At 43.6% G+C, this 25,228-nt stretch overlaps 1 protein-coding gene and 1 long non-coding RNA gene across 8 annotated transcripts in view; one reads left to right on the top strand and one right to left on the bottom strand.

Moving 5' to 3' along the window:
- The window catches only part of brap (BRCA1 associated protein), a 69,647-nt gene extending 57,840 nt beyond the window's left edge, over positions 1-11,807 (bottom strand). For 4 of the 6 annotated variants that reach the window (XR_015072311.1, XR_015072312.1, XR_015072310.1 and 1 more), the window contains exons 1-3: positions 11,712-11,807; positions 4,106-4,270; positions 2,400-2,631 (exon numbers count right to left, since the gene is read on the bottom strand). Coding sequence is in view for 3 of the 6 variants with exons in the window: in XM_085961550.1 (XP_085817676.1) it covers positions 2,400-2,631; positions 4,106-4,262 (389 nt within the window). In the remaining 3 variants the exon portion in view is untranslated. Of the gene's footprint in view, positions 1-2,399; positions 2,632-4,105; positions 4,271-6,534; positions 6,832-7,082; positions 7,169-11,711 lie in introns of those variants that run through there. The other 2 variants (XM_085961552.1, XM_085961551.1) reach the window with 2 other exon arrangements.
- On the top strand, positions 7,554-20,021 carry LOC147104320 (uncharacterized). Of its 2 annotated transcripts, XR_015072314.1 has the most exons (3): positions 7,554-7,739; positions 8,121-17,917; positions 18,028-20,021. It is a non-coding gene; the product is annotated as an uncharacterized LOC147104320 (long non-coding RNA). The 2 variants fall into 2 exon arrangements; XR_015072313.1 differs by having other exon boundaries at positions 7,554-17,917.
- Positions 20,022-25,228: the final 5,207 nt, after the last annotated feature.

The following is a 25,228-nucleotide window of genomic DNA, read 5'->3' as shown; positions in this document are numbered from 1 at the left end:
CAATTCTTGCAGAGGTTCAAGAGAATCTGAAGCTTGTCTGTACATGAACAGCCTTTACATATCGTACCACTTTTACATCTTCAGCTAATGACACTTTCAGCTTTCCAATTATGCCCACTTAATTAATACATTAGCAAAATGAATATATTGTACATGAATAGCAAAATGGAACCAAAATTAAGATAGTTTGCAGCACCAATGGACATTTCTTAATTCAGCAAGTTCTTGGAATAAATAACCCAATAAATCAATTTTGGTGTAAAAATGCTGGAATGCACAGGCCAGCCAGCATCTGAAAGAGAAAGATATGCTGACCTACTACTTTCTTTCCTATGCTGACCAATCTGCTGCACATTTTCAGCATTTTTCTGTTTATAGCACTGTTACAAGTTTAAATAAAATACATTAAGCTCCCCCGATAGCCTAGTGGGTAAAGTCAACACCCAATGTAGCACCAAGTTGTAAAGACCAGACGGTCTCATGTTTGATTCCTGGTTTGTGCTGAATTAGCTAATCTCCGCTGGGACAGCAGTGGAGGGGTTACAATAAGCCTCAGCAAGAGAGGGTAAAATAAAGTTCCTATTTCTGATCGCTATCCAGCGATGCTTGCTGGAAGCGAGAATGTGTGGACATCAATCGAGAACAAAATTGGACTTGGCTGTGATGCCTTATATTGTCAAAACCACCATATAGCTCACTCAAAGAATGGCCATTTGGGTCAAGTTCTGAAGATACAGTGGAACTTAGTCAGCACCTCCCAGAGGAGACACAATTGAGAAGAAAAATGACATTATCTGAGTGGCCACAGAAAAGTCTACTACTCAAAAGCACATTAGCAAATAATGGGACCGTCTCACAATGCTTTGATGATGAACATAACACTATCAATTCATCAATAAGATATACTGCTGAAGGAAATGAGTGGTACAAATACTGGACTTTCATAACAACCGGGCGGCGTGGATCAAGAAGGGGCTGAGCAGGGGACAGTAAAAGTAAGGGACTTTTTAACAATACATGAAGTTGAAGGGGAACTACATCCACAATAAAGCTGTAGTTATGAATTGAGCAAACTTTCTCCAATTGCAATACCAAATCACATTATCCCTATAGATACTTTGCAAAATAAAATCAGTTAAAATTGACTTTTAATTCATTCTTGGATGTCATTGGCAAGGCTGGCATTTATTGCCTATCCCCAGTTGCCCTCGAGAAGGTGGTGGTTGAGCCTTGTCTTGAATCGCTGCAGTCCGTGTGGTGAAGACACTCCCACATGCTGTTAGATAGGAAGTTCCAGGAGTTTGACCCAGCAGCGATGAATGGTGATATATGTCCAAGTATTTCTAAGTATGGCAACGACATTACAAAGACAAGCGCCCCATTTTCAAAGGAACCCCAAGTTTTATGGCAGGAAAGTCAACCAAGCATACTGACCCAGAAATTCGGGTCGGGGGCTTCCCGCGGGTGCAAGCCCCCGACCTACACTTACATATCGCGCTGACATATGAAGACTGGGCCTGCGTGGATTTCCGGTCTGTGGCCCGGTTCAGCTCCCGGCGCGCTGTGCGTGCGTGATCCAGCAGCGTACTTAGTACGATGAGCCGGCTGGGATCACGTGAGCACTGGGCAACCAATGGGAGTTTACAAAAGTCCATTCATGAGTTAGACATAAGACCTGACAAACTCATGAAAAGTCCGGGCGCCCAAAACACTACTTAAACTTTAAATAAAAGTTTTTTTAAATTCCAATAATTAAATTAACTATTAATAACTTTTAAAAACTACTTTAAACAATTATTCAAATTTCTGCCAAAAAATTTTTTTCAAGAAATCGGGTCCAAAAATACACTCATCTTACCGTAAATTCTTAAAAAATAATAAACCTGTGGAAAAAAATTTCTAACTTTAATTATTAGACCACTTACCTTATAAAACGAAGTCCTTACGTCTGCTTTTTACATTCGTAAAAAGTGGAGGCCTTCACGCACAGACAAACCTGTCAAAAAAAACGAAGTTCAACGCGTACGCGCTGCCTCCAACGTCGCAAGGGAACCGCCTCTTAACCCCTTGGTTCAGAGAGGAAATGCCGGTTTTCCGCGCATGCGCTGTGCATGCTGAAATCCGGCACTTCCAACGGGCCCACGCGTGAGTACCCCGTCCGTACTCATGCGTTGGGACCGGAATTACTGGGCCAATAAAAATCTGAGTGTTTCTGCTGGGTGGGTTACGTGTGTTTTGTTTTTTCCACACACGCACCCATATGCGCATGTGGTGGTGGTGGGGGGCGGCGGGAGGAAAGCGGAGATAGATTTACATTCTACAAATCCTAAAGCAAATTTTAAAGATTGAATGATTCTTCAAACACTAAAGTGCAACATGTGTAAAAAAAACTTTCTCACTCAGTTTTGTAGAGATGCATGATTCCATGTACTACTTCAACTGATGAATTCCCACTAAAGAAAGAAATTTGGTCAGGCAGCTGCTTAGATGGCGAGTCTGGTGCGCTCCCACTCTGATCCTTGGACACTTTACCATTGTCATTTGGATCAGCAGTACTTGCTTTCTCCACAGGGTCGGTGTCACATGTTGTCTTTTGCTCAGATTTCAGTGAACAGTCCACAGTATCTTTGTCTGTAAAGACATGCATTTCACATCAGGGCTGTCACAGAAAAGTCTACGACTCAAAAAAGCACATTAGCAATTAATGGAACAATCTCAATGATTTGCCGAATATGACTCTCAGATGCTTAATGAGCAATGAGGAGCAAGTCAGCAGCCATGTCAAGGTCAGCTAACCTTATGAATTATTTAAGCTCTGGGTGATTCTTTCAGCTTTCAATGCAAACAGATTTTCTGTTGCATCAGCAGTTTTGGGGGATTTTCCTTCCATTCCCATCTTTTTAATCAATTATTTCAGCAATAACTGTGAACGATCACTAGAATGGAAAACTACCTTTCATTGTCCACAGCACTTTGATTCAGACAGCCCATCTGGATCAAACTGTGCCTCTCCCCGCGCTGCTGTCCTGTGAATTTAACCCTCTGAAATCAAAGTTTAGCTCAACGGTAGCATTTTTAACATTACACCAAGGTCCTCCCATGATGGCATGGTCAGAAATTCCAAAAATTGATATAATTCACTGTAAACATTTTAAGAAGTTTGAGAGACAAGATGAGGTGATATATTAATGCAAGACAATCTCTTTTGGGAGAGGGGAGGGAGAAAATTGGCACGGGAAAACAAATGCCTTAAACTGCATGCATTTAAAAATGAACACAATAGTTAGTTACTGAATTGTAATTCAGAAATCACAACTGGATTGATACGGGCTCTGAGGAAGTTCTGGATTTTCTTCAGAGCTTTGGGAGTAGTATGTTGATATTCTGCAGAATAAAATCAATATGTAGTGGCACAGAATTTTATTTTAAATGTCTCCCTCCGCTCCCAAAGGCATTGACTCATAGCTGAGCTTCCCTTTCCTAATGCAGGGCCACCAAGGCCAATTGAAGCACCTCTACTGTCTTTGTAGCTGAGATCAGCTAACTCAGCACAGAGCAGGGATTAAACTCGAGAGCTTCCTGGTCTGCAGGACTCAGCTACACATTAGATATACCCGCTGAGCCACTGAAGGTGGTAGGTACACTGAATTTTAGCTGCAGCTTCCTGTTAAATGTTTAAAACACAAACTATTTACAAATAATCCATTTCTGCAGCATTATATCCTTTTTTTAAATTTCTCCAGAGGAACACCTGGAACCAATTTGCTCCCAGATCTCTCCAATTCTTCCACCACTGCAGGAGGGAAACAATAACAGCCTTGACGCAACTGTCTCTTCCCTTTTATGGAAGGTATCTGGCCTCTGGTCAGCAAAACAGCTGAGGGTAGAAATCAAACTTGCATTCCCAAACTGCTGTGGAACCATGCACGGGTACTCTAACACTGCCGCTATGGTAGTTATTTATAATAATAGGCAATCATAAAACAGTTTGAATTCCTATTGGGCGAATACACTTAACAAAAGGTTACATTTTGTTCCAAATACTAGCAATTTGTTTAGCATGACTCCTCTGTATTCACACACAGTATTCTATTACTTACTGTACCTTTGCTGGAGGTTATAGTTTCAATCACCATGTCTCTCATCTCTCTACGACCAATGTGTTGATGCAAGATAGTGGATTTTTCCCCAGTTGTTTTACCCTCCAGCAAGAGCTTTGCTGAACTGAGCGATTTCTTCTCTTTACTCTCATCGTCTGCCATATTGACAGCTATACAGGCAAAAGATAGAATAAAAAGTAGGCAATTACAGCAGGGTGGTCATTTGTGCCTGTACATTTCCTATTTTCTATTAAAACAATGCATACAATAGTTGAAACAAAACACAAAACAAAGTGTGCAGCCTTATTCTGGGGCTGATGTGAACTTCCCTATAACCTCTCTCTCACCCCCACACAATACAAGTCAGCAAACATGACCAGGAAGTTTCCAGTAAGTACATTAAACAAATGGAATGTGTAAACCTAAAGAATCACATGGGTCAGACCTCCAGCAGTTAGAGCTGTTCTGCCAAGATCAAATTATCTCCTACTAATTTGTAGTTACCCTGTATATTCATCCACTTCTCCTAGCAACCCCAAAGTTTATTTTTAAAACTATTATAAACCATGAGATTTTTTTTTTTTTTTTACTTTGTTCCTTAATCACTCAAATCTAATAAGGCTTTGCAAGCAGCCTTGACACCAGGCTTATTTAGCATGAATACCCCACAGGAATAATCATACTTAAGCAATATGCTTTATTGTTGCTTATTATGTGATACTCTTAATTTATCACCTGAAATCACTTCCACTACCAATGTCACCTTAGTGTTATACAATTCGAAGTGCTCTCTCCAGATACAACTCATGTTTGGAAAGACAGAATCTTTAGTTGAACTGCTGGGTGTTTTTCATTATCCAAGTGGACATAGTATGAAAATCTCACACACCCATTATGCTTTTCTGAAACCCTAGTGACAACACTGGTGAGGTAACAGTTTGATAATACAGTATGTGCTGGTCATGCATTTCCTAGTCATCCACAACAAATTCTTTCTTAATGAATTTGCTGTAAGGTTGTCACACATTTTAATGCTTTAGCACGGGCAACATTATGCACCAACGAAAAGATGCAAGTTGCTTTTTCAGCATCCATACAGACAGCAGTTTCAGGCACAAAAAATGTCCAAAATCAGCCCTTCAATTTCACATTATCTTTTGAAGGAAAGCAAACCAATAAACTGCCTGGGTATGATTCCAAAGCTGCAAAATTATCTCAGGGCTCAGATTATATTTGATTTTAGGGTCATGTGCTCATTTTGAGGCTTTCCATTGCACTGCCTGTACCAGTCATTGCAAAAGGTGACCTATGCCTAGGACTTCAGCTTTGGCACCAGCAGCAGCACAAACTCTGTCTGCAGTAACGGACCTGGCATCTGCTCAGCACTTCCACATAAATGAGCACTACTGGAACGCAGTATGAGCAAAAACACAAGCATAAATCTGCATTCCGCACTCTACTGTTCTCATATTCCAGGTGGCCTGACCCACCCTTCTTCTGCTAACTGGCTGGCGATGGATAGCTGTGGCCCAGCTGCTGCTCCAGCACCCCCTCTCTGTCATTTTAGTCTCCGCATATCCTCTCCTTGTCAGATTCTGTACGTTTAAAATCCAAGTGCCTCCCTCTTAGCTTGTGCTTTAAAAAAATTAAAATTGCTGTTGCCCTTTTAAGATACACATATGTATTGGTCACTTTATAATGTGCTGCAGAAACTAGACAGAATCTAAATGATCTTACGGGAGAAATTGGCCTTCAAGTGCCGCAGAATTTTAAGGGCCCACATTATGGACATTAATTAACAAAGGGAGAGATGGGAGTTAAAGCTTTAAAATATCTTCTAAACGGTGATAAAATTACTACATTGCTTCAATGCACCGGCCCTGAAGGTACCGATTAGAACAATTTTAATCGCTTTCTCCACCACCCCACCCACCAAAAAAAAAACCCCTCTGGTTCCTATGAACCCATTTGATTCAGGATCTACATCTGGACAATGTTTATTTTCCTTTTTTTGGGAGGAGGAGCGGGTTACTGTCACAAATTGAAGCGACTTTGATTTGACAGAACCTGCAGCACAAAGATCCCGAGCCGATTCTTTTTAACGAACACTCCTTAACTTCACAGAGAGAGAAACCCATTGGAGCAACAGCTGAGCAGCGAGGCCTGGGCTTTAAACCCCCTCCCCTGAATCCTCCTCCACCATCAGCACCAGGCCGGGCATTCCTCATCCTCCTCGGGAGCAAGTGACAGCTGAGCAGGGACACAAGACACGGGGGAGAGGCCGCAGAGCCCGAGGCCCCAGAACCCCGATCCCGAGGCCCCAGAACCCCGATCCCGAGGCCCCAGAACCTCGATCCCGAGGCCCCGGAGCCCGAGAACCCCGATCCCGAGGCCCCAGAACCCGGAGTCTAAGGCCCCCCGCCCCGAGACTCACCGAAATACTCGAAACCCTCCGGGTGGTGCGAATGGTTCGCCAGCTCCAGACGTACGGCGACCAGTGATACGCTCATATGTTAAACCCCACAGCCCTGCTGACCGGGTTAAAAAATAAATTTAAATAAAGAAAACGAACGAAAAGTTTAGAGGGGGGGGCGAAGAGATTCCGGCCCGAAATCCAAAGGCAGGCGGGCGGAGGTGGAAATGATAAAAAGCCACAAACACCCCTAGAAGCGGCGTCGTCGAGCGAGCTCCAGCACCAAATCCGCCGACTTCCGCTGAGCTCACCCCCGACCTCTGGCCCCTGACCCCGTGACGCAGCGCGGTTGCTCGGCAAGTTGCTGCGGCCCATGGCATCAGCTGGAGTTTGGACAAATGCAGCAGCAGCAACCACCGGCCGCTGCTGATGATGACTTTTATCGACACCAACACTGTGGCTTGCAAACATTGCACCGCCACACCTACACTGCGAATATGCAGTCTCCAGAGAATACAACCGCTACACCAACAAAGAGATGCCAATCCAGGCCGACTTGAACAACCTACCTCAAACAACCTCCAACAACTCATCTCAAATCTAGAAGGTCATTTTTGGACCGTCACCGAAGCCCTTCAGCGATTGCCCCTCAGCCTCGATGACCGATGGCAAAATGCTTGGAAGAACTGTGACATACGGAATGGATTCCTTATAGAGGACCCCACAGTACGACCTAAAGGATCAAACCTTCCTCGCAAACAGTGGACAACCATCAACCACCATGGTAAATGCTGCCACCTTCTCCATAGATGGAAGATTAAAGCATCCGCATCATGCGACTGTGGAGCTCCTAATCAGACCCTGGAGCACATCATTGAGCACTGCCCTCAGATGAAATTGGCAGGCAGCTTACATTGTTACACTAGAAGCTTTGGCCTGGATATTTGACTTAGATATTGACATCTGATTTGCTTTGCTATTACCATGCGAAAGAAAGAGAAAGAGACCGGCTGCTCTTGTGGGGTTGGGGCTCTTCACCGGTTAGGGGGCGAATCTGCATGCTGTCACTTATGCCATTGCGCCCGCCGGTGGCCTGCTGAGGTATTGACATTGAGAGTGGCGTAAATCCGGTGTAAATGGGCGCAAAGCGGATAGAAACTGCAGTGTAGCTTTTCAAGAGACAGTTCAGCCTGCACACTTCAGATAGCAACTGTGGGGATAGCCAGGTAAGGAAGAAATTCCAGCATTTCTGCTTTTATTTCAGATTTCCAGCATCCACAATGTATTACGGTTTTATTCACTGCCACTTCTCTACCAGGAATGTCCATCTTGAAGAAATTCTGCTCTTCTCTCCAAGGGGATTTCCATCTGTCTCTTTTACCTTATCCATCTTTATTGCTAAAAACTGTTACATCTCTAACTTTTTCCAGTTCTGATGAAAGCTCGTCGAGCTGAAACGGTAACTCTGTTTCTCTCTTCACAGATGCTGCCTGACCTGCTGAGTATTTCCAGCATTTTTTTGTTTTTATTAAGGAAGGAACAGTGCTTGGCTCTCTCAATTCACTTTAATTGCATGTCTCATCAAAGCTTTTATTATACTTTTTAAGAATTTTGACATCAGCATCTAGAAGGCAGTAAGGTATAGCATCAATCCACAGAAGAAGAATGTAGAACTTCACTGATTCAGATCTCCAAGGCTTCCTGGAGGAGATTGAAAGCAAGAGGAACAGACTCCTGGGTGGGGTGTCAACAAACCACTCAGAAATATCACTGGAAGAAAATGGCACTGGCATTGAGAGCTAACTTCCTCATCCCCAGGTCTGCAGACCAGTGCTGGAAACAGGCTCAATAACCAGAGCAGGCAAGGTAACACACTGGACACTCGCCTTTTCTTCTTTACCCACCCTGAGCACCAGCATACTCTTCATCCTCCTAAAGCAACACTTGCACTCGTAACCCTTCATAAAGCATTCTGACGAATGGGGAGGGGGAGGAGGCTCTAAGTCAGCATCCTTCACTATGGCGACCCAGCTCTCCTAATAGCAATTCATTAAATGCACAACCCTAAAACCCCTTCTTCCACATTAACAGACTGTTAGCCCCCAAATTGCTTACTTCTGCTTTTCCATGACACTTGCACACACTCAACTGCTAGTCTTCTCCTCATTAACTCGTATCTTCTTGCAGGACAAATTGGCGCTTAAATCCCACAAGAGGCAGCCCACTGGAGGTGGCATCCCTACCCTTTACCATTTCATACACTTTGAGAAGGGGGGCATGGAGCTCATAGAGTGACATTCAGCTCTTGTGGTGGGAGATGGTGCAGTCAGCAGCACATTGCTAGCGCCAGGTTAGTGACTGAACACTTACACTGTCACCGTGGCCTTCCTGTGAAGCACCACACAGCCACAACCTTCCAACCCCTCTCTGTCTCCTTAATCCCAAGAGGATAGTGCTCACCCATTCTTAGAATCCACCCTCGTGCAGATCCACCACAGCAACTTGGGGGCAGAGGAGGAGGAAGCTAATGATGAGGAGCAGCCAGAAAAGAGATTGAGGATGATGATGTGGACCAGGCCACTCAAAAATCTCAAGGGACTTCCTGGATGTCCAGTGGCTTAAACCCACGATCTTCTGACTTCGAGGCAAGAATAATACAATTGAGCAAAGGCTGACACCTAATGAAAGAAATGCACATACAGGCATCCAGGAGAAGCACGGTGATAAGAAAACCAAACGTATCTTCCCCTCCCCTCCCCTTTCAGCATTCCGTAGGGATCGCTCCCTCCGAGACACCCTAGTCCACTCCTCTATCACCCCAAACAGCCCTTCCCCTTCGCCTGGCACCTTCCCGTGCAAGCGGAGGAGATGTAACACCTGCCCCTATACCTCCCCCCCTTCCCACTGTCCAGGGCCCCAAACACCCCTTCCAGGTGAAACAGCGATTTACTTGTGCTTCTTGCAATCTAGTATACTGTATTCGCTGCTCACGATGCGGTCTCCTCTACATTGGGGAGACCAAACGCAGATTGGGTGACCGCTTTGCGGAACACCTCCGTAAGGGTGACCCCGAGCTTCCGGTCGCCTGTCATTTTAATTCACCGCTCCATTCCCACTCGGACCTCACCATCCTTGGCCTCTTGTATTGTTCCACGGAAGCTCAACGTAAACTCGAGGAACAGCACCTCATCTTCGGATTAGGCACTTTGCAGCCTTCCGGATTCAATATCGAGTTCAACAATTTCAGATCATAACCTTGGCCCCTATTAATTTTTTACCTGTAATTTTTCCACTCCTTTCCCCCCCCCCCCCCTTTCCTTTTGTTTCACTCTCCCACCTGGCAGCTATCTCTTGCCCTGCCAGTTACACTTCACACCTAATCTCAGCCTATTACCATCTCGTCTGGCTCTGAATACCTTTTATTGTCTCTTCTACTTCTTTTGTCTCTTTCACTTCTTTTGTCCGATCACAGCCCTGCCTTCGATCTATTTTCTTTTCTTTCCAGTTTTGAAGAAGGGTTTCAACCCGAAACGTCAACTCAAATTTCTCTCCACGGATGTTGCCTGACCTGCTGAGTTTTTCCAGCATTTTCTGTTGTTATTTCGATAAGAAAGTGTAGGTTGATTGTGTGCATTTTGAAATTCACTTCAACAAAATAGAATGTGAACTGACACGGAACTGTTATTGATGGAGGTTAGAGTTATACAGGAAAGGGTGCATTTATGGTGTTGACGTTTTCACTCAGATGATAATGATTGGCAGACTTATGTCGGTGCAAAGAGAGCTGATGTGTTGGCACGTTGTAGGACGGATAGCGGATTGAGGGAATGTCCCTTTATTGGTAGGTGGCGGAGGAGGAGGTAAAGCTGGCGGGTCAAAGGTAGATGGTATTCCACAGAAGACAAGACTTCATTGATGAAATTCTGTGATGCCTTTTGCAGCAAATGCTGCCTCAGTCTCCTTTCCTCCATCCTGTGCTGCTGCCCCTTCGCCATGATAATGGCATATGCCCATTTTATTTGTAGGCCATCACCGAAAGACATTGGCCCAGAAATTCGGGTCGGGGGCTTCCCGCGGGTGCAAGCCCCCGACCTGCACTTACCTACCGCGCCGGCCGTTCAGCTGTGGGCCCGCGTGGGATTCCGATCCTGGGCCTGCTCCAACTGCCGGCGCGCAGTGCTTGCGTATCCCAGGGGCGCAGTTAGTTCAATGCGTCCCCTGGGATCACGTGGACCATGGAGAGCCAATGGTAGCAGGGAATGCTTCATTCATATGTTTGACAGACCTGTCAAACCTATAAATACTATAAGCCCCAAAACATCACTAAATCTTCAAATAAATTTTTAAAAAACATCACATTTTAAAAATAAACTATAAACTATCTCCCCGTGTTTGCGTGGGTTTTCTCCGGGTGCTCCGGTTTCCTCCCACAGTCCAAAGATGTGCGGGTTAGGCTGATTGGCTATGATAAATTGACCCTTAGTGTTAGGGGGATTAAATACGGGGATAGAGTGGGATATGTGTTGGTGTAGGGGTTGCGGGGAATTGGGTGGGATATGTGTCGGTGCAGGCTCGATGGGCCGAAATGGCCTCTATCTGCACTGTGGGGTTTCTGTGATTCTGTGACATGAAATAACCATTTTAAACAATAATTTAAATTTTTGGAAAAAATAATTTTATTTTCTAACGGGGCTAAAAATAAATTTACCTTTAAAGTATTTAAAAATAATAAACCTGTGGAAAAAATGTTTTAATTTTAATTAATTCACCACTTGCGACTGCTTTTTACATGTCTAACTTCTGGAGACTTACCTTCGCGGGAAAACCTGCAAAAAAACGTAAGTTCGATGCGCACACGCAGCCTCTCCTGCGCACGCGTTCCACCTCTGAACCCCTTCTTTCAGGGGAACGGAAGTGCCGGTTTCCCGCGCATGCGCAGTGCATGCAGGAAACCGGCACTTCCATTGGGCCTACGGGTGAATACCCCGTGCGTACTCACCCGTGGAGACCCGAATTTCTGGGTCAATATTATTTGATGTTACACATCATTGTAATATCATATCTTTGCCAGAAGAGGTCGCTGTGGGAGTATTGTTAGCCATTTCAATAAGCAGTTGTTAAAAATAATGGTAGTATTGCTTATTTTTCACCAGGAAATATATTTGATCAATTTTATGACCATTTTCATTCATTCTTACCTTTAACCAAACCTGACTGCCCACTTGGGTTGTTTTTTTTTTCTATTTTTTCATTGAGTATTTCCTTCCTTTTCTTGTTTGACCAGGCTGGTAACTCTGTTGTGCAGGAGCTCCATGTTTGAAGTGATGATGTCATGTGGTTAAATATTACATTTACATAGTGACATCATAATGTGGCCAAATTATTGCATTTTGATTGGCTAAAGTTTTAACCTTCATAAAAACTGTCAAAATTTATCAGTAATTTTACTTGGATCACAAACTCTACCTTTGTTGTGATTAGTTGACTTGAACGTGGCAAAACGTATACTGGCTTTTAATCATGGAGCGATGATCTTAAACCGGGAGCTGATCTTATAAGGGCTGATCTCAAAAAGGTAATCTTACTGTAAAAATTATAGTTATAAATAGTTCCACGATTATTTTATCCTCACCTTTCTGCTGACTTGAATTATTCTATTTTCTTGAAAACACTCTGTCATCTCCCACCTCAACTACATAAACATACGAAAAATGGAAGGGAAAACATCCCATCAAACCTGCCCTATCCAGTTACGGTGCAATTCTCTATACCATTTCCCGACTCGTTAACCATGCAATTTCCTGGGAAAGTGAAAATAAAGCCTGTGGCCATTTTAAGAAAAATTCTTATGAAATGCCTCTCTGCCTCCCTAAGGCAATGAAGTAAGGCTCCGGGAGACCGTGAAAACCCATTACTCATCATCATTTGAGCTAATAAGAATTCACCATTTATAACTGCAAATGTCCTCTTCTCCTGGAAGTTCCTTTTAAAAATAAACATTAAATCGATATCCAGCTCATATCTCAGCAGTCTGTTCCAGAGGGTGCTGACTCTCTGCAAAAAGAAATGCTTCCTGGCATTGAACTTAATTCTTTTTATGAGCATGAGCTGCAGTCCTATAATCCCTATCTAGCTCAAATAACTGATACAACTAGACTGCTGTAGCGGTTCGTGTAGATCGCCACTAAATAAGAGAGTTTGACTTCGACGAACTATTAACAAGTTGTTTATTTACAGGAGCAGACTAATTACATCAGGTAAGATGGCAGGTAAGATGGCTGACTGTAGGAGCACCGTGGTATAGGTCTTGTCCCAGCGGGGACTCCACGAGGACTAACTAGAAGCTTCCCAGCTCAACTGCCAGCAGGTTCCGAGCTCAACTGCCAGCAGGTTCCGAGCTCAACTGCCAGCAGGTTCCGAGCTCTACTGTTGAAAGGTTCCGAGCTCTGACGTCATGACGTCAGAGTACAGGAGAGAAGCCTGAGTATAGTAACAGACACATACAGTAAGGTAAGTTAAAGGGAATTATGTATATCCATGTAAGGGACAACCGGTGGTACCGCCACACTGCATCTAATTCTTTCATCATTTTAAAAACCTTAATCATGTCCTCTGTAAATCTGTGTTTCTCATAACATAAATAGATCCAATTCTTGGAGCCTATCCTGGTAACTAATAGCCCTAAGCCTAGCTATCATTTGTCACCCTCCTCTGTACCTTCTCCAGAACCCAAATAGCCTGCATCCTTCCCCAAGTACAATGCCCTTTGTTTTATAGTCGATAGTCCTTGCAATGTATCCTAGAGCCCCATTTGCCCTCTCTACCACCTCACACTACTTATGCACTTTTAACAGGCTGTCAACTATTAACCCCAGTTCTCTCTCAATCTCTAATCTTTAATGCCTACTCCTGCATAGCATAAACATGCCCGGAGTTTCCCCACCCCAAATACATGACACTGCACTTGTTCACATTGAAGGACATCTGCGACACTTGGGCCGAATCAAACTTACATAAATTGGCCTGCAGCCTTATTAACTTGGTATAAATTACTTATCCCATGGACATTTTCTGTTTGCAAATTTACAAATGATTCCTGTAATGCCTCCATCCAAATCATGAATGAAAATGTTGAACAGAACCAATTTATATTGATGGAACTGTGACATAATCAAAGGATAACATCGGGAGGAAGCATCAGCATATCAGAATCGCGCAACACATCAACTGTTTAAAAAACAGCTTCCTAGTTTCCAAAGACTTCCCTGGCAGCTCATTTGGCAATGACAATATGTAACTGAGCCATGCAAGCCAGAAGGTCCCAGCTTCAATTCCCACTTAATGGTGAGCACTACAATTGACTGCACCTAAGGGAAAATCAGCCGGGACCCCCACTTTACATCACTATCCAGTGACCCCTCCTGGAAAGTGCATGCGTTTGCAAATTGGGTGAGGTCAGAATCCAATTAGATTGTGAGGTCTCCTATTGTGGAATAGCCTGCCAACAGTTAGCATGGCTCATACGTGAATGGCCACAGAAGAGTGACCAGCACCCATGGACTCATACCCCGGTAAGGAGAGGAGGAAGGAGGTAAAAACAAATCCGGTTCCACCGATGGCTTAATGTGCAATACTGAGCCATACAGACAAGCAGTGCCCAGTTCTGACGCGTAGGCTGCACTGAGTTAGCATAGGAACAGGAGTAGGCCATTCAGCCCCTTGAGCCTGTTCCACCATTAATCTGAACCTAAACTTCATTTATCTGCCTTTTATCTATATCCCTTGATACCCTTACCCAACAAAAGTATCCATTGCCTTTTGGGGTAGTGAGTTCCAGATTTTCACTACCCTCTGTGTGGAAAAAGTGCTTCCTAATTTCACTCCTAAATAGCCTAGCTCTAACTTTTAAGATCATGCCCCCTTGTTCTGGGTTCCCCCACCAGAGCAAATAACAACAGAAAACGCTGGAAAAACTCAGCAGGCCAGGCAGCATCCGTGGAGAGAGAAACAGGGTTAACGTTTCAGGTCTGGGACCCTTCATCAGAACTGGAAAAAGCTGGAGATGTAACAGATATTAAGCAGGTGCAGAGACAGGGGGGTGGGAGGGGAGGAAGGAATTGAAAGAACATACTGTGCTTTTGTAAGAGGCAAGAAAGATAAAATGTTGCAAATGGGAATGGCAAAATCATACAGCATGAAAAATGGGGGCAGGGATTATAGTTTGAAATTGTTGAACTCAATGTTGAGTCCAGAAGGCTGTAAAGTGCCTAATCGTAAGATGAGGTGCTGTTCCCCGAGCTTACGTTGAGCTACATTGGAACAATGTAATAGGCCGAGGACAGAGAGATCAGGGTGAGAGTGAAGCAAAGAATTAAAGTGACAGGCGACCGGAAGCTCAGGGTCACCCTTACAGACTGAACGGAGGTGTTCCGCAAAGCGGTCGCCCAATCTGCGTTTGGTCTCCCCAATGTAGAGGAGACCGCATCGTGAGCAGCGAATACAGTATACTAGATTGCAAGAAGTACAAGTAAATTGCTGTTTCACCTGGAAGGGGTGTTTGGGGCCCTGGACAGTGGGAAGGGAGGAAGTGTTGCATCTCCTGCATTTGCACGGGAAGGTGCCAGGCGAAGGGGAAGGGCTGTTAGGGGTGATTGAGGAGTGGACCAGGGTGTCGCGGAGGGAGCGGTCCCTTTGGAATGCTGAAAGGAGAGGTGAGGGGAAGATGCGTTTGGTGGTGGGATCACGTTGGAAGTAGCGGAAATGGCGGAGGATGATCCGTTGAATGTGGAGGCTGGTGGTGTGAAAGGTGAGGACAAGGGAAACCCTATCATGGTTCTGGGAGGGAGGGGAAGGGGTGAGAGCAGAAGTGCAGGAAATGGAATGGTCAAGGGCCGTGTCAACCACAGTAGAGGGGAATTCTCAGTTGAGGAAAAAGGAAGACATGTCGGAAGCACTGGTATGGAAGGTGGCATCGTCAGAACAGACGCGGCGGAGACGCAGAAACTGGGAGAATGGAATAGAGTCCTTACAGGAGGCGGGGTGGGAGTAAGTGTAGTCCAGGTAGCTATGGGAGTCAGTGGGCTTGTAGTGGATGTTTGTCGAAAGCCGATCGCCAGAAATGGCGATGGAGAAGTCAAGGAAGGGAAGAGAAGAGTCGGAGATGGACCATGTGAAGGTGAGGGAAGGGTGGAAATTGGAAGTAAAGTGAATGAATTTATCTAGTTCAGGGCAAGAGTAGGAAACGGCACTGATACAGTCATCAAGGTACCGGAAAAAGAGGTGAGGGAGGGGACCTGAGTAGGACTGGAACAAAGAATGTTCCACATATCCCATGAAAAGGCAGGCATCGCTGGGACCCATGCGGGTTCCCATAGCAACACCTTTAATTTGGAGGAAGTGAGTGGATTCAGAGGAGAAGTTGTTCAATGTGAGAACAAGTTCAGCCAGGCGGAGGAGGGTGGTGGTGGATGGGGACTGGTTGGGCCTCTGTTCAAGGAAGAAGTGGAGCGCCCTCAGGCTGCCCTGGTGGGGGCTGGAGGTGTGGAGGGATTGTACATCCATAGTGCAAAGGAGGCAGTTGGGGCCAGGAACCTGGAAACTGTTAAAGTGACGGAGGGCGTCGGAAAAGTCGCGGATGTAGGTGGGAAGAGACTGGACAAGGGAGAAAAAATAGAGCTGAGATAGGAAGAGATAAGTTCCGTGGGGCAAGAACAGGCTGAAACGATGGGTCTACCAGGGCAGTCCTGTTTGTGGATCTTTGGAAGGAGGTAGAAGCGGGCTGTGCGGGGTTGGGGGACTATGAGGTTGACAGCCATGGAGGGAAGATCGCCAGAGGAGATGAGGTCAGTGACAGTCTTGGAAACAATGGCTTGATGTTTGCTAGTGGGGTCATGATCCAGGCGGAGGTAGGAGGAGGAGTCGGAGAGTTGGCGTTCAGCTTCCACACGGTAGAGGTCGGTTCGCCAAACAACAATTGCACCACCCTTGTCAGCAGGTTTAATGACAATGTTAGAGTTGGATCGGAGAGAACGGAGTGCTGCAAGTTCAGAGGGAGGTAAGTTGGAGTGAGAGAGGGGAGCAGAGAAATGGAGACGGCCGATATCATATCGGCAATTTGCAATGAAAAGATCTAGAGAGGGTAAGAGGCCAGGGGGAGGGGTCCAGGTAGAACGAGAATTCTGAAAGCGGGAGAAAGGGTCAGCTGTGCGGGGGGAAGACTCCTGGCCAAAGAAGTGGGCATGGAGCCGAAGGCGACGGAAAAAGAGATCAGCATCGTGCCGAGCTCGAAATTCATTGAGGTGGGGGCGTAAGGGGATGAAGCTCAGGCCTTTGCTGAGGACTGATCGTTCGGGGTCAGAGAGGGGAAGGTCAGAGAGAATAGTGAAAACACGGCAGGGGGTGAGATTGGAAGAAGGGATGGGGTCAGAGGAAAGTGAAGGGGAAGGTGGTTCCGGAGGGGCGTTGGTGTCCAAGAGTTGATGAAGCTTGCGATCCTTGACATCAGAAAGGAAGAAAAAAAGTTTTTTGTTGACGCGTTGGATGAGTCGAAGGATGAAATGGAACTGTGGACCCGGACAGCTTTGAGATAGAGTGTATCGGTGCTGCTGAAGAGAGAGGTCGAGAGTGTTCATGTGGCGCCGCATGACGTTGAGTGTGGATCTTCAACTTCAACCTAGTTTCTCGATATCTATGTTATCGAATCCCTTTATCATTTTAACAGCCACAATTAGATCACCTTCTAAGTGTGTCCTGCTTAAAGTAAACAGCTGGGACGCTACAAATGGCCTCTGCCCCAGGTGGGGGATGGGTGGTCAGGTGCAGAGGAAGGAAATCAGAGAGGGCTCCTCCTGATTGTTTCCCAGTGGCCCTGTCTGGATAATGAATTTCAGATGAGGACATGATTGGCTCAACAATGGTACCCCTTCCATGGGTGAATACCCTGCTTGACACTGACTACCTGGGCTCTCACGTGAAGAATGGCTGTTTGAGTAGGATACCGAAGGATTGCTGGTTGCAGAGTCAGCACCGACAGGAGAGAAATTTGGTCAGGATTGGGCTTGAGGTGAAAGGGCACTGCTAGATACTCACATCAGTTGATTGCTATTGAAGTTCAAGTAATAATTAGAGAATGTGGAGGTAAAGGTTATGGAGGTAATATTTCAGTCAGATCAACAGATAAATGGAAAAAAATGCTGATTAATAAAACTCCTCCCTCACCAAAAAAGCATCCTTTAATATTCTTTATTGTTTTCTAGTTGCTGTGACTCCCTCATGTTGACTGTTCCTCCCAGTGGTTTCTTCTGATGACATCACAGATTTAACATGACTAATAGACCGGGAGTAAAGGATGAACACCCTTTCTTGTGAAACGGTTGCAAAACAAAACACAAATTAAACTAACAAGGTACCGAAAACTGAGAGAATTTTTAAAAATCTGTTTTTATAGTTTGATAGATGATTTTTTTTAAGTGCTGTCTTCCGCAGCTTATTTATAGTGCTTATTTATTTCTGCAGGAAGAGCTTATTCAAAATCAACCTGCTTTGATAAGCAGCTACTCGCAATGTTTTTCTGCTACAATGTTAGCAAGGACTGGAACAAACTGGTGATAATGGAAACAGGTTTAAGATAACCAGGAAAAGACTTGGAAATGGGCCACAATCTAATGCCTATATCTTTCAGATTGCTGATCGGGTCTAAATATCAACTTATCTTAAATAAGTGACTTATTTGACCTTTACATCCAGTGTTTTGAATTCCTAAAGATTCCCTGACTATCACTAAGCTACAGATGTTATGAGTCAGTCAGTACAAGGTCAATTAAAAACAGTACAGTGCTGAAATTCCCCAGTGCTCAAATACTCAGAAGCTTAGGATCAGATCTCTCTGGTTCCATCGGCCTGTGTGTAGCTACTATCACAAATGTTCCTTGTGTGGGGTGCTTATTGTTCAATCCTCATCAATAGACCAGCCGCAGAGACTGCATTTATGGTATTAACAAATTCAAAAGGCCTCTCTCTCTCTCCCTTCATCTTAAATTATGCCCCAAGTCAGTTAGTGCACCAGGAAATATTAGATTACCTGCCTGATGCACATCTTGACATTATAATGACTCAAATCTGTAAGAGCTCCACATCAGGTATGTATAATTATTATCCTCAGATTATTGAGCAAGAACAAACTGGATAGATTAGGGTTTAGGGAAACATGGTCTGGAACATAAACACAGGCGTGAAGTAAAGTGTGTCACAGACCATTACTGTGTCCCTCATTGGTTGGTATCTATTGGAACCCAAAACCCCATTTTGTCTCTAAAATATTTAAAAATGTTGCCGTGGAGTTTTGTTTTTGGCGACGTTCAGTCATCGGGTATATTGCTGAATAATTTTATGTTAAGTGTTTTCTATTTCTGAAGGTATGTCATCATGTATGTTGATTATATGGATTTTCAAAAAAAAAAATTTTGATTATCTCCTACTTGTACTGTTTACCAACTGTTCTCTATATATCTGCCTATTTCTCCATCTGTTACCATTACCTTTGTATACTTCTGCCCATTTGCTCATCCACCAGCTTGATTTCCCAATGTATTCCTTTCACCCAGTCAATAGCCTTGTCTGCCTATTTAACATACATCTATTCTTATTTTCATGTCAATCTACCCTTTTATACATCACTGACGCTCGTGATGGTCATCTGTCCCAAATATTCAGTAATCACTCCATGTATATTTGTGTATTCCATGGCTGACTTTTTCCGCCAAGTCCATTTCTCTCAGTTTTTGAATTGCATGTGCACAGTAGCTAGTTTTCACAATGTGTCAAATAAAATACAACCAGGTATATGGGAAACTTCCATTATAAGACGACAATTAGGTGACTGAATTGTTAGTGACAGCAGTACACTGACTATACAGCCATGTTAAGTTGTACAATTTGTATGATGTATATTATGTACTGTATAGCTCCAATATTTTTGCCTTTAATTTTACTTGGCTCTGAAATATTTGGAATAATCTACCAAGACATTTTCCTGAATTCTGTTCTGAATGAACTTTTCACCCATTCTCACCTGTCTTCTGGTTCCATTCTCACCTGTCTTCTGGTTCCATTTTCTTAGCTTTTAAATAATCTGTCACATGTAATATTTTATATACCCTTAATGAGGTCTTCCCTTTAACTAGATTTTATGGGGGCTTAAACTTCTAATCTTTCCTCAGTTTATTCTTACTGCTATTTTCTAATGCAAGTATGTATTTTGTCGGATGTTAACAAAACTGAACATGCTATTCTAAATGTGATCTAATCAGTGCCTTTTAAAGCCTTAACATAACTGCTGTAGAATTTAGTTCAACTGATCTGGGTATATACCCAAGACACTGTTAGCTTTCATTGCTTTGTGACACTGTTTGAACATTGAGTGATGCGATTACTATTACTCACAGGACACTAAGTCACCGTGTTAATTCATTTCCATTCATTGTGTAGACCATTAAAACTTGGTGTCTAGAGTCTAGACTTAATTATTAAATACTTTAATTTAAGATTTGAAACTGAGTACAGTATTGTCACTGGAACCGTGGAAAAGAACAGTTGAGTGTTTGAATTTTCTTTTCTAGTAATTTTCTGCAATGATATTGATGCTAATATCAGCACGCTGTCTACATGAGTAGTGGTCAGGAAGGATAGCGAGCCTTCTGTCAGCTGCCATAATTTCCTAAACAATATTTTTTTGGAGCTCTCCATACACTAATTATTTTGATATTTCTTTTTAGCAGTTATCCCCTCTACCCTCTTTAACCCAGCTTGACCTGAATCCTGCACTTGGCCTGGACTCCGTGTACAACACTACAGGAGATTTGAGTAGTTATTATGTATTAAAGTCAGTATGTGATGTGTGCAAATGAACACTCAAGTACCTATACATTTTCAGTCACACTATACAACACAATAGCTGCTACTTTATAGTTGGAATATTTCATTTTGTGATGGCCATCAGGCTCCTACAAATTACTCAATGCTTGCTGAATTCTTTTTCATCCATCAACATTTTTTTAAGTGAAATTTCTAATGTCAAAACAAAGACAAGCGAGCAAATTACAAAAGCTTCACTGGGGTAAAATTTACATTGACTTTGTATAAGGAAACAAAGACTGTATGTATGCAAGAGAGAATGAGGAAAGCATTACTTCCGATGTATACACCTGTTATAGTTTGTTGTGTGTTGCATTAAGTTGAGGGGAGTGGGGAAGGAAGAGACTGAGGCCAGATAAGGAGAAATGAAAGACAGATGTTAATATTAATTCAATTTTAAAAAGCTGAATTTTGAAGCAAATTATCCAGCTGTGGTTTGTTGACAGTTCGAATAAATCAATGCTCATCACATAGACCTGTGACGTAGATTCTAATTTCTAACACTTGAGACAGGCAGACAGTGACTTTCCTCTTTTTTGAATGTTGAATTTTGAAAGCCAGGGAAACCTATGAAGGGAAGGAAGTACAAAGGGCCAGGGTCCTTTGCCTTTCATCACCTGCCTTTTTGGAGGGGGGGGGGGTGAAAGAATAGGAGTGGTGGAGCGAATGGAGATAGCAGAGCAAGGGAGGATATAGTAGTTGAGCAAAAAGGAGGTAGGAGTAGTGAGGGATGGTAGAAAGGGGAGATGGTAGTGGGATGTTGAAGGGATAGGGAATACGATGGGAGCAAGGGGTTGGGGCGGGGAAGCACAAGTGATTGGGGGAATGAGATGGAAAAGGAGTTGAGGGCCATTTTGTCTGCAACCGCACCTCAAATGTAGCCTAGAGGCTTTGATTTCTCTCTTCCCTGCCTGACCACTTCCCAAAACAAGTTCATGGAAGAGAAAGTGAAGAGAAGCAGCGAGAGAAACTGCAACATGAAGACATTAGTGACAGGTCAGTAAGTGACCACATTCTGACTTACTGTGTGCAATGTCACAGATGTACCAGTTTAGTATATTAATGACACTTATACTTTCTCCTCCCTAGACAGTAGGAAGCATTCCGCTACAAATTTTTATCCGAGAATCAGGAACTTTGTATTATAGAACAGTAAATGATAGCTGCCTCCTGTGAAGAACCATCTTGCTCTCCATGACTGGGACTGGAACTGACAAAATGGTTCATTAAACAAGTTCAATCCTCTCAGCCAAGAGTTGAGCTTTACAGGTTCATCACAGAAAATTAGCATAATAGTTGATTGCATACAGGATTTACATGTACGTGCAGCAACATCATTGCTTAGATCAAATGTATAGCAGTATATGGGGTAATTATGAATCATGTTCTCTGCAGCTAGAACTGGACTGCAAAATTGCTACTGCACAACTGTCAATTAAATTGCCCATTTTAGATGAACTAGCTGTGTTCACATTGTTAAACTCATTCAGTTTTACTGCAGTATAAATTAACTAATTTTGATATGTGGCTGCTTTTAAAGCACCAAAATTTGCCGGATCTGGTTCCAGCTCACGAGCAACAGAGTGAAACAGCAGATTTAAGCAGCTTAACTCTCTGAATGATGAATTCCTGATAAGTGCGCCACTGGGATGAGATTTATAATTGTGAGGTTTGATTTCATTAGTGTCTATCATTTATTATTTTCCCTCATGGAACTTGGCATCTCAGGAGGCCATCAAATGGATAGCCAAACTAGACATCCCATTATAAACTTTTCCAGTCATACAAAAGTACTAGTATGGAACATTAAGCCAGGAAACTATGCTAAACCTTTAAAATGCTGGAATCTATTATAAAGGATGCAATAACTGAGCACTTAGAAACTAATAGTAAGATTGGGCAGAGTGAACATGGATTTATGAAAGGGAAATCCTGTTTGACAAACCTATTGGAGTTCTTTGAGGATGTAACTAGTGGAGTAGACAAAGGGGAACCGGTAGATGTGGTATATTTGGATTTTCAGAAGGCCTTCGATAAGGTCCCACACAAGAGGTTGGTGAACAAAATTAGGGCACATGGAATTGGGGGTAATATACTAGCATAGATTGAGAATTGGTTAACAGACAGAAAACAAAGTATGGGTAAACGGATCTTTTTCAGGATGGCAGGCTGTGACAAGTGGGGTACCGCAAGGATCGGTGTTTGGGCCCCAGCTATTCAATCTATATCAATGATGATATGGATGAGGGGACTAAATGTAACATTTCCAAAATTGCTGATGATACAAAGCTAGGTGGCAGCGTCAGTTGTGAAGAGGCTTCAAGGGGATCTCGACAGGCTCAGTGAGTGGGCAAGAACATGGCAGATGGATTATAATGTGGATAAATGTGATGTTATCCACTTTGGTAGAAAAAACAAAAAGGCAGAGTATTTCCTAAATGGTGAAAGATTGGGGAATGCAGATGCTGAAAGGGACCTGGGTGTCCTTGTACATGAGTCACTGAAAGTGAATGTGCAGGTGCAGCAAGCCATTAGGAAGGCAAATGGTATGCTGGCCTTCATTACAAGAGGATTTGAGTACAGGAGTAAAGAAGCCTTACTCCCATTATATAGGGCCTTGGTGAGATCACACCTGGAGTACTGTGTTCAATTTTGGTCTCCTTACTTAAGGAAGGATATACTTGCCAGAGGGAGTGCAACAAAGGTTCACGAGATTGATTCCTGGGATGGTGGGACTGTCGTATGAGAAGAGATTGAATAAACTAGGCCTGTATTCTCTAGAATCTCATTGAAGCATACAAAATTATTACAGGGCTTGATAGGGTGGATGCTGGGAGATTGTTTCCCTTGGCTGGGGAGTCTAGAACCAGGGGCCTCAGGATAAGGGATAAGCCATTCAGGACTGAGATGAGAAGAAATTTCTTAGAGGGTGGTGAATCTTTGGAATTCTCTACCCCAGAGGTCTGTGGATGCACAGTCATTGGGTATATTCAAAACAGAATGATAGATTTCTAACTAGTAAGGGCATCAAGGGATATGGTGATAGGGCCGGTGAATAGAGTTGAGGCAGATGATCAGCCATGATTTCATTGAATGGCGGAGCAGGCTCGAAGGGCCTACTCCTGCTCCTATTTCTTATGTTCTTAAAACATTAGTTCGGCTCGTTGGGGTACTGTCTCATATTCTGGGCACCACACTTTAGGAAGGACATAAAGGCTTTGGAGGGGGTACATTAGAGATTTACAGGAATGGTTCCAAGGATGAGGGATTAGTTACATGAATAGACTGGAGAAGCTGGGGTTGTTCCCCTTAGAGCAGAGAAGGCCAAGAGGAGATTTGATAGGTGTTTAAAATCATGAAGTGTTTAGATAGAGTAAATAAAGAGAAACTGTTTCCAATGGCTGAAGGGTCGATAACCAGAGGGCACAGATTTAAGGTGATTGGCAAAAGAGCCAGAGGTGACACGAGGAAAAACTTTACACAAGTGGTTAGGATTTGGTGGATACAGATTCAGTAGTAGCTTTCAAGGAGAAAAAAATTGCAGGAATGAAGAGCAGGGGAATGGGACTGACTGCAATGCGACTAACTGGAATGCTCTTTGAAAGAGCCGGCGCTGTCTTGATAGGCCGACTGGCTTCCTTCTGTGCTGTACTATTCGGATTAGTACACGTTTGGCAGTTTTTTCCCCCCTTTTTGACTTTGACTGGGTAATGTATAATTGGTCACTTCACTTCTCCCTTAAAATGTACATCTCTTCCCATTTCTTTAGATTCCCTATATCATAATTTCCCAGCTGTGGGCAACCTGGTCCTCTCCAACAATTCCTGTATGACCTGAATGAATGGATGGGAAAACACATGCAAAAGGGCAGTGTGATTTTCTCCTTCCCAGATTGTGAGGAGACTATCTAAAATCTGTTACATGGTATCAAATGGTATACACTACAGAAGGAGGCCAGTCAGCCCATCGAGTCTGCGCCGGCTCTTTCGAAGAGCAATCTAGTTATTACCATTCCCTCGCTCTTTCCCCTGCAATTTTTCTCCTTCAAGTATTTATCCAATTCCCTTTTCAAAGCTATTAAATCAGGCAGTGCATTCCAAATCCTAACCACTCGTTGCGTAAAAAAGTTTTTCCTCGTGGGAGAAGATAGAAACCTATTATTGCATTCTTCTAGGATAGTGTTTTGATCACTAATACCGTACTAAGGACAGAGGCCAATGCAGTTACAGAAGTAGAAATAGGTGGTCTTGGTGATGGATTGGATATAGAGTTTGAAGCTCAGTTCAAGGTCAAACAGAATAGAGGTTACAGGTCGTTGAGTTCACCAAGCAGCTAGGAAAGGGGAGGATATTGAGGCTAAAATGCAACATTTCTGGCAGGAGACAAACAGGATGGCTTTGATTGCAGAGATGGTGGAAGTTGTGACTCATCTGTGATTTGATTTCAGGCAGAACAGGGGTAGTGGCAGAGGGGTAAGGCTGGGTGTTTTCACACATTTGCCGTAAAACATTGTTGTCACTAAACTTTTTTTTGGTAAACATGCAGGTGCATTGTGTGTGGAAGCAGCAGCGAATTTGGAATTTGCTAGATGTGATTGCTATGGTAATGTATCGTTCCTACACCACAAGGGGGGTAAAAACTACTTCACCTTCTACATCTGAGATGCTGGGCATTACAACTCTAAGTGGTTTGTGTTACTAATGAAAGAAAAAAAGCCACAGCAGGCTCACCTCCAATTGTCCCCAAGTTCACTAATCTCCTGAGGATAGCAACCTGGAGAGAAAAGAAAACTGAACAAAAGAAA

The sequence above is a fragment of the Somniosus microcephalus genome, chromosome 19 (assembly GCF_052327205.1).
Source record: "Somniosus microcephalus isolate GS21.2 chromosome 19, FLI_Smic_1.0, whole genome shotgun sequence".
Classification (NCBI taxonomy): Eukaryota; Metazoa; Chordata; class Chondrichthyes; order Squaliformes; family Somniosidae; genus Somniosus; species Somniosus microcephalus.
Note: the sequence above shows the minus strand (reverse complement) of the source record. Positions and strands in the feature narration are given on the sequence as shown.